We start from the raw sequence: 12,769 nt of genomic DNA, 5'->3' as shown, positions 1-12,769 counted from the left end.
GGTTATTCTGGTTCACTCCTTCTGGCAAATTCCTTCTCAGATGGACAAAACCATGTGCACTGCAGGGGGGCAGATGTAACATGTGCAGAGAGATTTAGGTGAGTTACTTTGTTTCTGTGCAGGGAAAATACTGGCTGCTTTATTTTTACACTGCAATATAGATCTCACTTTGAAGTAAAACCCCACCCAAATCTAACTCTCTCTGCACAAGTTACATCTGCCCCACCTGCAGTGCACATGGTTTTGACCATCGAAGAAGGAATTTGCCAGAAGGAGTGAACCAGAATAACCCCCATAGTGCAGTCAGAGGCTAACATTGGCCAATTTTGTCAGTCTATACCGTTATTCTGTTACAAAAGGAGTACAAATCTCAAGGATGTTTTGGCAAAATCTGTCATTGGGCCTATCAGGAATAAAAACCTGGTTACAACCAAGGCCTGGGGCCTTCAAATGCCATGGCTGTGTGACCTGTCAGTTCTTGCAGACTGGCGAAGTATTCACTGATCCAAACAGTGGGAAATTATATTAAATACGCCGTCATCTCACCTGTGACAGCAGCTTCATTATTTATGTAATTGTCTGTCCCTACAAATGAATGAATTAATTAATTTATGCGGGGAAGACGATTCACTTATCGAAAGAACGTATTGCCACCCATTGATGGTCAATCAAGAAGGCTTATTCTAGTATAGATAGCAGCACACCACCAGATGCTGAACATTTCGCTACATTGAAGCACTCAATGCGGGACTGTTTGTGGATGCCTATTAGTCACATACCGCTATTGAGACGTGGGGGCAACCGAGATTCTTTTACGAGAGGGGGGGGGGGGGGCAGATGTTGGTAGGAGAGGAGTTTCCCAGAGGAGGTGGTGGTTGTAGAAACTCCTGGCTGAAGAGGATGGTCACAATAGTTCTCAAAGTGTGATAAAGTGACTCCTTGTAATAAAATCCTCAAATGGGCAGAGGGTGGACAATCTGAACTAGAGCTTTCTGGTACAGCTGTAACAACTTACGCGTTTCGCTGCTATCTGCTTTTTTTTTAAAAGTGAAAAAGCTGCAGATAGCAGCGAAACGCATATGGTGTTACAGCTATACCAGAAAGCTCTAGTTCAGATTGTCCACCCTCTGCCCCTTTAAGGATTTCACAGCAAGGAGTCACTTTATGTTTTAGCACAGTTATATCTCTTCCTGTCTTTTTTTTTCTTTATATGATGGCTGACTATTTTTGGGGTGTTATACGTGATTGTGACAATCGCTCTTATAATAGAATATCATGCAAGCAGCGGTTTTCAAAGCAATAAATGTCAAAAGTTTACCATGTTTATATGTTGTTTCACAAATAAATATTTATTGTGAGTGTCTTGAGTTTCTGTTGAAGTGATTTGTAGTCATAAAAAACAAAGTATTATGAACTGGCGCAAAAAAAGAACATGCAGCCTGTAAGTCCCCAGGAGACCATCAATCTCCTTAAACAATATGACACAAGAAAATACAAAACATTGGGGAAACACTGGCGCTGTCTATAAAACTCGATGTGGCAGGTATTCTGACTTCCTACTTTGGTATTGGTCAGCAGTCAATCAAATGAAGGTGACTCTCAATCTCGCAGGCGGAAAGACACTTACTTCAAAGTTCTGACCCGCGTGTACATAATAGTATCATTACCGGTTTCTACTGCATACAGGTATAAGAGGAACGCTGACACTTACTTATTCATTCAGTCTCGCGTTCACGTAGCAAGTCCTTTTAAATCCACCGACACGATATCTCTTAGACAGGGGGGAACAGGTTTTATTCACACGGTAAAAAACCACACAGGAATATGTACAGATGATAGGAAAACGACACTTGCAGATGAGGAACTCCAGGATCTTTCAGATGATCCGGCAGGCAGACGCTGCAGACGTGATGCTGCGAAAGAGATGATTCTTGGAGCTAAGTTTCACGTCCTCTCTGCTGGTGAGCTGTCTTAGTGAAACGACAGGGGGGCGGCAATCTACGCGTTTCGGAACAGCTGTTCCTTTTTCAAGATCTGCCAATGCTTCTCCTTGTCTCCCTTTTACAGGAAATTTCCCCGATCACATGGCTTGTAACTGACCAATCGGGAAAACCTGCAGCCTGGCTTTGATTACCACACAATGTTGCCATTTAAATAAATAAAGTGACAGTGCTAACAATTTATATTATACATCATAATATATACAATTTTGTGGTGTCAACAAAGACACGCAAAGTTTAAAAACATTCATAATATAAACAAACATAAACTTGTGTTTTGGGGGATTTAGCCGCAAATATGGTTTGATAAATGGGCCCCTATAACTTTAAAGCATGCCGTCATGAAACTAAGCATGAACAGCAGGTATCCAAGAGGCTGCGTAGGCCTCGGTTATTTACTGAGCGTTTGTGCTTAGACGCATTGCCGGTTGATGTGGTTATACAGATGTTCCGGCTTAATCGTACCAACATTCTCCGTCTGTATGGCCTCATTAGACTGGAGCTAGATCCTGTGACAGGACGCTCGTGCGCTGTCTCAGGCCTGCACAAACTGCTGGCTGTGTTGTACTTTCTGGCGACCTGTAGTTTTCAACATGTCACTGCCCAAGGCATTGGCATATCTCAGCCCACACTGTCCAGGTACCTGACCCAGGTGCTTCAAGCCCTTGATCCGCATATAGATGCCTCAATTTGCTTCCCAAGCCAGGAGACAGAGTGGCCTGATGTTAGGGTAGCATTCCATCGCATTGCAGGCATGTCCAATGTGCTTGGTGCTATTGACTGCACGCACATTCCGCCGAGACCACCTCGGGATACTGCCCGTTCCTATTATACCCATCATGGAAGCACAAGTACCAACGTGCAGGTGGTCTGTGATGCCAATTTTAAGATCATGGGTGTGTTTGCAGGCTACCCTGGCTCATGTCATGACTCCTATATCTTCGGCCAGTCAGTCCTCTTTGATGAGTTTGAAGCCGGATTAATGCCAGAGGGCTGGCTACTGGGTAAGTGTCTAATAGTGTGTATACTGCAATCTGTGGCACATAGAAATATAAATTTTACCATGTGTCTCTCTTTCTCATGCTAATATGTTGAATGCCTGTATCTTCATTTCTCACAGTTGTTTTTAATGGGATGCCGTCTAAATCCCAGTGGTTGGAATCCCGACGTTCAAAATCCCAACCACCACAATGGCAGTCCACGACACCCATAGTGGGAGAATAAAAGGTACTTGTTTCCTAGCATGGTGCCCGTCGTGGGTCATCGCATACCTTAACTTAAGGTATGCGATGGACGCGACCGGCACGATATTTGGCTATTTTTAGCCTTTATTGCCAGCAATGAGAAAATCGCGTTGATCGCGTCCATCGCATGCCATTATAATGGCATGCGATGCGACCGACGCGATTTTACCTAGGGTACAATGTAAAATGGGCCAATGGCCCCGATTTTTGATTGTATACCCACCCTTATGGGTAATGTGTAATATGTTAAATGCCCCCCCATTGTTAACGGCAACCCACGTTTAACGCCAACCCGACCTTTTTATACCTCCACTATCCAGTCGGCATGGAGTTGATTTTATATAGTGTGGTGAGCCACCGAGCCCGAAGCGTGACGAGCGGACGCGTAAAACCTGTGAAGTAATCCGTGTCCGCTCGCCACACTATATAAAATCAACTCCACGCCGATGTGGATAGTGGGGGTATAAAAAGGTCGGAGGACGCGTACCGCCGCCGCTCGCCACGCTTCGGGTTGGCGTTGATCGTGGGGTGGCGTTAACAATGGGGGGGCATTTCACCCATGAGGGTGGGTATACAATGAAAATTGGGGTCTGGGGGGGCATTTTACATTGGGGCCAATGTAAAAAATCGCGTAGATTTGGTTGCATGCAATCAGCGTGCACATAAGGCCACCAGATGTGTGATAGAAATATGCTTTGGTGTATTAAAATCTCGCTTTCGGTGCCTAGATAAGTCTGGTGGCTTGTTGTTGTACAGCCCTGAAATGGTGACAATTGTGATGGCTTGCTGTTTTCTCCACAACCTCTGTCTGGATCAAGATCTACCAGACACTGAGGATGGAGAAGACCGCAAGGCTGCATTGGAGATAGAAACATCTGGGGATAGATGGAGTTCAGCATCTGGGTGGCAGATTCGCCATGAGCTCATCCAGGCATCCTTCAGTGGTAACTACGGCATATTGCCAACATTTAAGCCATGCTATATGCAAACAGCACCCCAAAAAGTAATTGTCCATCCTACACTTACAAAGTGGCTTCACGTCTGTTCCATTATTATTCCTACCAACAGGTTTGAAGCTGAATGATAAATTTGAATATTCACATTGCTCGCAGCATCTTTGTGATTGTTTGAATACTTCTAACATATTGGGAGGTTTTTTTTTTTAACCCACAGACCGATACAGCAGATTGTGGTAACTGTAACTCAAACCAAACTCTTTCTTCCCTGTAGGCTTCTCTCCCACACATGTGGGTGGGGCTTGTGCTCCTGGGTTCCCTGCATGACATCTCCTGTGCCGTCATTACCCAGTAAGGGCTCACTATGTATTGATGCATTCTGTATAGGCATATTATTTCTGGTTATTAATTGTGTGTTATATATATGTGTGTGAAATTGTCGAGAGGGTAGGCACTAATGTTGTTTTCCTTTGTGTAGGAGTCATCTGTGTTGATGCCAGCATCGATGTTTCCAACTGACTGTGAGGAGTCCAGATGTTATTTTTTAAACTCGATCATGTCTTTGTTTGCATTGAAAATGTTGGATTTTTTGTGGTGTGTGTGTGTGTAAAACAAAATTTGTGACAAATAATGCTGCTTTCCCACTGCCAAACCTGCTTTGACCCATTTTTTTGAACGGGTCAAAGCAGGTTTAACCCCTTTTCCACTGCATGTAGTAAACGGTATATTACTGGTTAATTACCGTTTTTGTACCTTTCACATTGAGCCCCTTGTGAAAGCTACAAAACGGTAATTAACCAGTAATATACCCCCCCTCCCCTGGTACCTGCCCTGTGCCCCCCCTCCCCTGATACTTACCTGCGTGGGGGATCCGGGCAGCAGGGTTCACGCACTGCTGGGGAGGCATCGGGTCCGGCATGGGCACAGTATTTCGGGTCCCTCAAGATGCTGGGCAGTGGGGACGCAGCGGGGACCATCCCACATGGGCACGGTGCTGGTGGCGCAGCAGGGTCATTTCGGGGTCCATACGGCATCGGGGCAGTCCCTGCAGCTGATGGGAACTAATAGTTCCCACTATGCGCATGTCTACTGAGCACCGTGCATATCAATGAGCCGCTCATTACATATGCACATATTAATTAGCGGCTCATTGATATGCACGGCACTCATTAGATATGCGCATAGTGGGAACTATTAGTTCCCATAAGCTGCAGGGACTGCCCCGATGCTGTATGGACCCCGAAATGACCCTGCTGCGCCACCAGCACCGTGCCCATGTGGGATGGTCCCCGCTGTGTCCCCACTGCCCAGCATCCTGAGGGACCCGAAGTACTGTGCCCATGCCGGACCCAATGCCTCCCCAGCAGTGCGTGAACCCCGCTGCCCGGATCCCCCACGCAGGTAAGTATCAGGGGAGGGTGGGCACAGGGCAGGTACCAGGGGAGGGGGAAGTAGTGTGGTATTTTAAATACCGTTAATGAGGCATTCCCACTGCCTTAAAAACGGTATTTAAACGTGTAGGACTGCTTTTTAAACGGGTTGAAATACCGGTTAACTTTAATACCACTTTCCCACTGCAGCCTTAAACGGTAAATTGTGGGGGAAAAACTGCAATTTACCGTTTAAGAGCTGCAGTGGGAAAGGGGTATTAGTTTTTGCATGTATCCATGTTGTAGTGTTTTGTTTTGTGTTTGTACTTTGCATAATTGTTGTGATGTGTGAAATATATATTCTTTTTATTTGGTTTACTGGGTATTGAAAAAGAGAACATTAACAGTATAACATAACAAAAACGTATTGCTTGATCATTTTCTAGACCGTTTGCGGCCCTTAGCCGGCTTCACATTGCCCGCATCACTGGGTTGGCGCGGTGGTGAGTGGCCTGTGGTAGATTGGGGAGCTGCATTGCTGGACTGTGGTGCAGTGCTGTCTCTGGCCGCTATTCTATTGCGCTCCCTTAGAGAAAGTGAAATGTCCTCTAAAAATCTATTCTGGGTGGCTTGATGTTCAGCCATGCTCTCCATTATAGAGATGAATCGGCTTTCAAATTGCAGGCGCTCCGCACGACTCTCCGCAAAGGATTTGTTAAGTGTCCTTGCTTCCTTGTGGACCAGTGTGACGGCTTTATAAATGAGGAAGTTCTGTCTGGCGATTTCCTGCATATTTGCATCCTGCTGGTTCGGAGCTGCCTCGCTTTTGGCCTGGTGGGATCCCCAGTTTCTGAAAAATTGCCCTGCACCAGGTTCCATGTGTTCAGGGCTGAATGTTGGCTCTGGGCTATGGTGAATTTGCGGCTGGGGAGGCGAGAGTGGAAGTGGGCGCAAATGGAGGGTGGAAGTGGGCTCTTCAACGTTATCGGTGGGCTCACCGGCCTCTGGAATGTCCACAACTGTAAGAATGAAAAGGTGAATTAGAAATTAGGTGCACATCAATTAAGAGTCTACTACAGTACAAAAGTTGAAGATGCTAGGCAGGGCCCGGTATGATATGCCGGCGGTCTGGAATGCTGGCGGTCAAAATACTGACACCTGAATCCCAACAAGGGGGGTCCATGGATCGCGCACGCACACACACACACACACACCCCTTTGCGGGCTTGCCCGGCACACTATTTTCTTCCACGACACCCATAGGGGGACAAAGTGCCGGCATTGCGGCGGTCGGGTTTTGGCGTTGGTATTTCCACCGCCAGCATATTGACCGCATCCCGCTTGGCAAATTTAAGCAAGCAGTGTGTTGAGTTGCAAATGTAATGTTGCTAAGTACAAACAAGCATAGCCTGTCTATTATCTTCTAGAGGAGCCACCTGTAACCTGTAGCCCTCCAGCTGATGTGAAACTACACATCCCAGCATGCCTTGCCATCCTTTGAGCATTAAACAAATGGCAAAATATGTGCAGTCGGGGTGGGACATGCAGTTCCACAACAGATACGCAGGGTTGCAGGTTTTTGAATTATTATGAAGTCGTTTGTGTGTGGTTACCCATAGCAACATCCCATGTCCAATTTTAATCCCTGCTTAGTCATGTCACAACACAGTCTATATAGTTATTCTTCATATTAGGGCAAAGCCCACAATCTGCTTCAGTGGCAAACCATTAATCTCGACGTCATGTTGTGCAGCATGCTGCACTGCAGCTGGGGCAGATGTAACCGGTGCAGAGAGACCCGGGTAACCCCATGCTGCACTGCAGGTGGCGTTGATGTAACATGTGTTTGGTGTATATTTTTGGTTATATACTTTGATTATGTGGTGATAAAATGATGTGTGACGAAGTGTAATGGTTTAATATTGTTACGTTCCCCATATAGAAGGCACAGGGCAAATTGCACATGCCGCACAGATGTTCTTACACGTGTCCCACCTGCAAAATAGCATTCAGGTCATGACCCTAAAAATGTCTTCATGTATGTACTAATAATTAATCCTAAAATCTATTGATTTCACATGTTTAAATTTGCCCTTTAATAATATCGGAACAATAATATGACCCCAAATTTGAAGTTACATACAAACATTAATAATTAAAAGATAATCCTTTTTTTCAGCCCATTAAAATGCCACTCTCCAAAAGGAATAGCCAGCAGTCTCAGGACTTCCCTCTTCATGTATGATTGCTATCGCCTGATTCACACAGGAGGGTGGCTAACAGAGGTGTTAATGTAGAGGGAAGTGTAGGAGCAGAGCACTGTGTACCTCCTGGAGAGGGTGATTTTGTCCACTATGATTTCGTAACATGTTCTGTGTACAATAAATGACAACATTGTCTAGGTATTTACCTTTGCGGGGTTGTTCTTGTTTCAATTGCCGGGGTGGGGTGAGAACTGGGGGCCGAATTATCATGGGCCCAAGGGGAGGTGGTGAGTGTGCAGCACATGCGGGTCCTACAAGTAAAGAAATTCCAATTAAATTTAAACACACACAAATTGTTTGGTACTTGTTTCCTAGCACGGCCACAATCGCGGGCATCGTGTGCCTTAACTTTAAGGCACACGATGCCCGCGATTTCCCCATAGGCTTCAATGTTAAAATATTTTAACATTGAAAATGAGTGCATTTAACATAGGTAAAAATGGGAAATGGCCCAATATGGGCCATTTCTCATTGGGTATGGCCCCGGCATATGTGTGTAAAAAAGAATGGCCCCCCATTGTGACCGCCACCCCCACGATTGACGCAAACCCGAAGCGTGGCGAGCGGACGCGGATACCTGTCAAGCCCACGAGGGGCGTCCCTCGCGGGCTTGACAGGTATCCGCGTGCGCTCGCCACGCTTCGGGCTCGGTGGCGAGCTACACTATATATTCTCAACTCCATGCCGACGTGGATAGTAGGGGAATGAAAAGGTCGGAGGATGCGGGCTCGCTGCGCTCGCCACGCTTCGGGTTCACGTCAATCGTGGGGGTGGCGGCCACAATGGGGGGCCAATATTTTTTATACACATGCTGGGGCCATAGCCAATGAGAAATGGCCCATATTGGACCATTTATATTTTTTTCTATGTTAAATGTACTTAGTTTCAATGTTAAGATAATTTAACATTGAAGCCTATGGAGACGTGATGGACCCGATTTCTCCATAGGCTTCAATGTCAAATTATTTTAACATTGAAGCCTATGGAGAAATCGGTTTTGGTATGCACCCGACGCGATTTTTTCCGACACGACCACCACGATAGAATTCGTGGTGGCCGTGCTAGGAAACCAGTACCAATTGTTTTTTTTTGTTGAGTATTTTATTCAACATTATTACACATGAATGTACCTGGTTCCACACCCCAAACATCTGTGCCAGGTGTGGGCACTGAAACAGTCATAGCTGGACGTGTAGAGCGGGCAGGGGGGTTGCGCTGTGCAGGGCATACTGCTGGTAGGAGTTGAGGAGAAGGCTCTGAGGACATAGGCTGTGCTGCAGACACTGGGGTGGCGGGGGGAGCAGAGGCCAAAGTAGCTCGAGCACGCGCCGCTGTCATGCAAAACAAAAATATTGCAACACATGAGATGCATTTCAATACGTCAAATATAACATCCATTAAAACCAATAGCAACAAATACAACATTACTCCTTCATTCCATTACAGCATTAAATTGGCCGCAAGTGTTGCGTCTGCAAAATGTGCATTACCCCCTCATCCAGTTCCAAAATAATGGTGTGTGCTCAGTAAGGACACACATAATTTGCGCCACAACAAAAATATACTAATTCATTGTGGGCAATCAATTCGTTAAGTTCAACATTTCATTCCTATATCTTGTGTGTTCCAAAATCGATGCTGTTGCTATGGGAAACAACCATCATTGTGGCAAAATAACACATACAGGAAACCTATGCGCAATGTCAAAATTTGGATATACTCGTGTAAAAAGGACCACACTAAAATTGTAAATCATGGATCAACCGTACCACTTGAACAGCCGTATACAGTATTAAGAATACAAACATTATTTTTCGTCTTCGTATTCTTAATACAAATGAATATGAACATGAAAAATTGTATTCGTATTCTTAGTAAATTTCGTCCCTTGCCTTTGAGTTATAGGGAGCCGGAGATACAAGTTTCCAACCTAAGGCGCCGAGTTTAAGGGTTTCCTGTGCATTTGAGGAAGAGTAATGTGCTCTTAGGTTTCTTCATTGAATTAATACCCCCAACATTCCAACACCCTAATAATCTAAGGGACATCAAAGCCGTCTGATTGGGACAAGAACCTTGCAGCAAGTGTAAGCAACACAATTTCGGAAAACATCATTATAAGCATATTTAGAAGAGATCCTAGCAGGAGGGAAAGAAGGAGGGGATAGGAAGATGCAAGGGAAGATCTTAGGGATGCAGGAGTTAGGGGGGGGGGGGGGGGAGCAACCAACAACAAAATGCAATAGTACTTCCGACGTATACATTAAGAAGCCATATAACATAGACCTAATGTAGAATAAACATTCAGAACCGCATAGAACAGCATTTTCATCCTAAAGCCGGAGTAGGACATGTAAGTGGGCATGCAAGATGTGCCTGTGGATTCACGGAGGTAGTCCCCAGTGTCTTGGGGGGGATAGGAAGTCCTTGAAAGAGGACTTCTGGAAATATTTAGGTTTTGAAGATGATAGTCCGGGTCCTGGCATTCCCTCTTGAGGTCTTCAAAAGGTCCCAATCTATGTGAACGCTCAATGACTAAATCAATACACCCATGGTGTCTGGGAACCCAATGAGATGCAGATTATTGCGCTGGAAACTATCTCCAAGGTCTTCAACTATATTATATTGTTGGGAAATATCCTAAGTATACCTTTTAGTACCCAATTTCATCTCCATCACTTCGGCAAAGGTCTCACCCACCCTAAGTTCTGCCTCAAGTACATGGTGCTGCAGTTGGGCTAACTGATTACTGATGTCAGTGGTCTGTTCTTTAAGGAGGGTGCTGATGGCTGCCCTCACTGCTATGATTGAATACCCATAAGTGACAGAGGCACTAGGGACAGGTAAGGGTCTTGTGGATGGATCAGAAGTGGGGGAGACAGGTTGTTTGTCAGGTACTGGATTGTTCCTTTGAAGAATATTGTCTTCTGAGGCATGCAGGCTGTGAGACGGAGACACCGGCTGTGGTGCTTGGCACCATCTTGGAGTCCTGGGTCCGTTACACACGGTACGGCTGTGTGCGGCTCCTGGCATAGCCGCAATGTACTTGTCCATGTAGCAGACGACAGCGGCAGAGTAGCGGCGGCCGGGGTGAGCGGTTACAGGAGGTGTAAAGCCTTGTAAAAGGTGAATGGGGCAGCTGTAGGAGCGGAGCAGCTTCTAGAAAGGAAATGGTTTATCACCTGTGTGACTTCTCCTATGTGTAATGAGTTGTATTTTCTGTGAAAAGCATTTTCCACACTCAGAACATGGAAATGGTTTCTCACCTGTGTGAGTTCTCTGAAGTGTGATAAGATATGATTTACGTGTAAAACATTTCCCACACTCAGAACATGGAAATGGTTCCTCACCTGTGTGACTTCTCTGATGAATAATAACAGCTGATTTGTACTGAAAACATTTCCCACACTCAGAACATGGAAAGCCTGTATTAGCTGTATGACGTGTCCTACGTGTAACAATGGCAGAGTGATTAGGAGTAAATGATGGATAAGACGATGAATTTGCATTATGAAGCACTGGATGTATATCGGAGATAATGGTGTTTTCTCCTGGAGAATCTCGTATTATGTTATCTTCTACTTTAATTCGATCTCCCATCACGATATTCTTCCTTCTGTCATCATCTGCTGGGAATTAATAAAAAGCAAACCTAGAATTAATCTGCACAGCCTATATATAGTATAGCTATCCAATCCCTGTATATTAATGTATTCAATAATGCAGATATACAGTATATATACAGACACAGGGGCACTCTGGGGTAACTATTAGTGTGGTGTATATAATCCCTATATTCTCTCACCAAGTGTCCCAGGAGAGTAATTATACTGTAACTGTCATTGGATGATGCTAGCTAAACTCAGCGGCATATATAAAAGACATACTGTGAAAAGGTGATAATAGTGTTGTATCGTGTATTAACGTGAAGGTCCGATGTGTGTTTATTTTATGGGATATTAATATTGTTCAACTTAATTGTTGGATGAGGGGTAAAATGAGCATCTCCTGACCGGAATAAGCTATGTGCCCGGTACCCAAGGGATGTGACATTACCTCAGAATAAAGGTTATTAATCCATTGTGTACCCATATAATTATATATGATTATATGTGTACATCTGGAAGGTATAACACATACATGCTGGTGTATTGTCAGTTCTGCTCCAGCAAATCATATCACAGTATCACTGGTGCTGGCGTATGGTAAAGTCATTGGATGCTGCTTAGCAACAGTAGATCATATGCTGCTTTCTGTTGTAATCAATTGGTAACCGTATCCTATTCTGTAGTACTATGACCACACTGATATTCCCCAACGATGTATATGTTTGAACTATATCTTTTAATTATTTTCTTGGGGCACTTCGTGAAGAGATTAATGAAATTATTGTTTTACCTGGTAAATCTCTTTCTTCGAGATCCAAAGGAGACACAGGGCTGACGCTGGGTGTAGGGTTGGAGTAGCAGCCTGGCACCAAACTGGGTAAACCTTTTGCCTCTGGGTAGCTCAGGCTCCTCCTCCCCTATGCCCCGCCTCCACCCTAGGCAGCCAGTTTTAGTTAGCAAGCCCAAGGCAGGAGGAAGGAAGGATGAGGAAACACACAGCAGGCTCTGGGACACCGGAGACCCACATATACTTGTCCACACATCAGAGGGACAACATAACAAAGACAAACTAAAGCCGTAACTGAAGCAGGCAAGGTAGAGACGGATCCCTGTGTCTCCTATTGATCTTTAAGAAAGAGATTTATCAGGTAGGATCTTAATCTCATACATTATATAATATTATTTGTACGTCTCACGTAGAACCGAAGAGCCCTGACCATTATCGAGGGAGGACTATGCAGCAGAAGAGCCCAACCCACGAAAAGGCTGGGACAACAATTTGTTGGTTCATGTGGAACCTGGACACCACCTTAGGAAGGTGATCTGGTCT

General features: G+C 45.0%; 1 protein-coding gene across 1 annotated transcript in view; it reads right to left on the bottom strand.

Annotated features, from left to right (window-relative positions):
* Positions 1–5,919: 5,919 nt before the first annotated feature.
* LOC146010089 (uncharacterized) overlaps positions 5,920–12,769 on the bottom strand; it is a 28,459-nt gene continuing 21,609 nt past the window's right edge. Inside the window, exons 5-8 of the mRNA XM_083150991.1 lie at positions 11,182–11,460; positions 8,965–9,165; positions 7,981–8,085; positions 5,920–6,589 (exon numbers count right to left, since the gene is read on the bottom strand). Coding sequence (XP_083007117.1) covers positions 6,006–6,589; positions 7,981–8,085; positions 8,965–9,165; positions 11,182–11,460 — 1,169 coding nt within the window. The 3' untranslated portion in view covers positions 5,920–6,005. The remainder of the gene's footprint in view (positions 6,590–7,980; positions 8,086–8,964; positions 9,166–11,181; positions 11,461–12,769) is intronic.

This window comes from Crinia signifera, chromosome 6, assembly GCF_055691185.1.
Source record: "Crinia signifera chromosome 6, ASM5569118v1, whole genome shotgun sequence".
NCBI lineage: Eukaryota > Metazoa > Chordata > Amphibia > Anura > Myobatrachidae > Crinia > Crinia signifera.
Note: the sequence above shows the minus strand (reverse complement) of the source record. Positions and strands in the feature narration are given on the sequence as shown.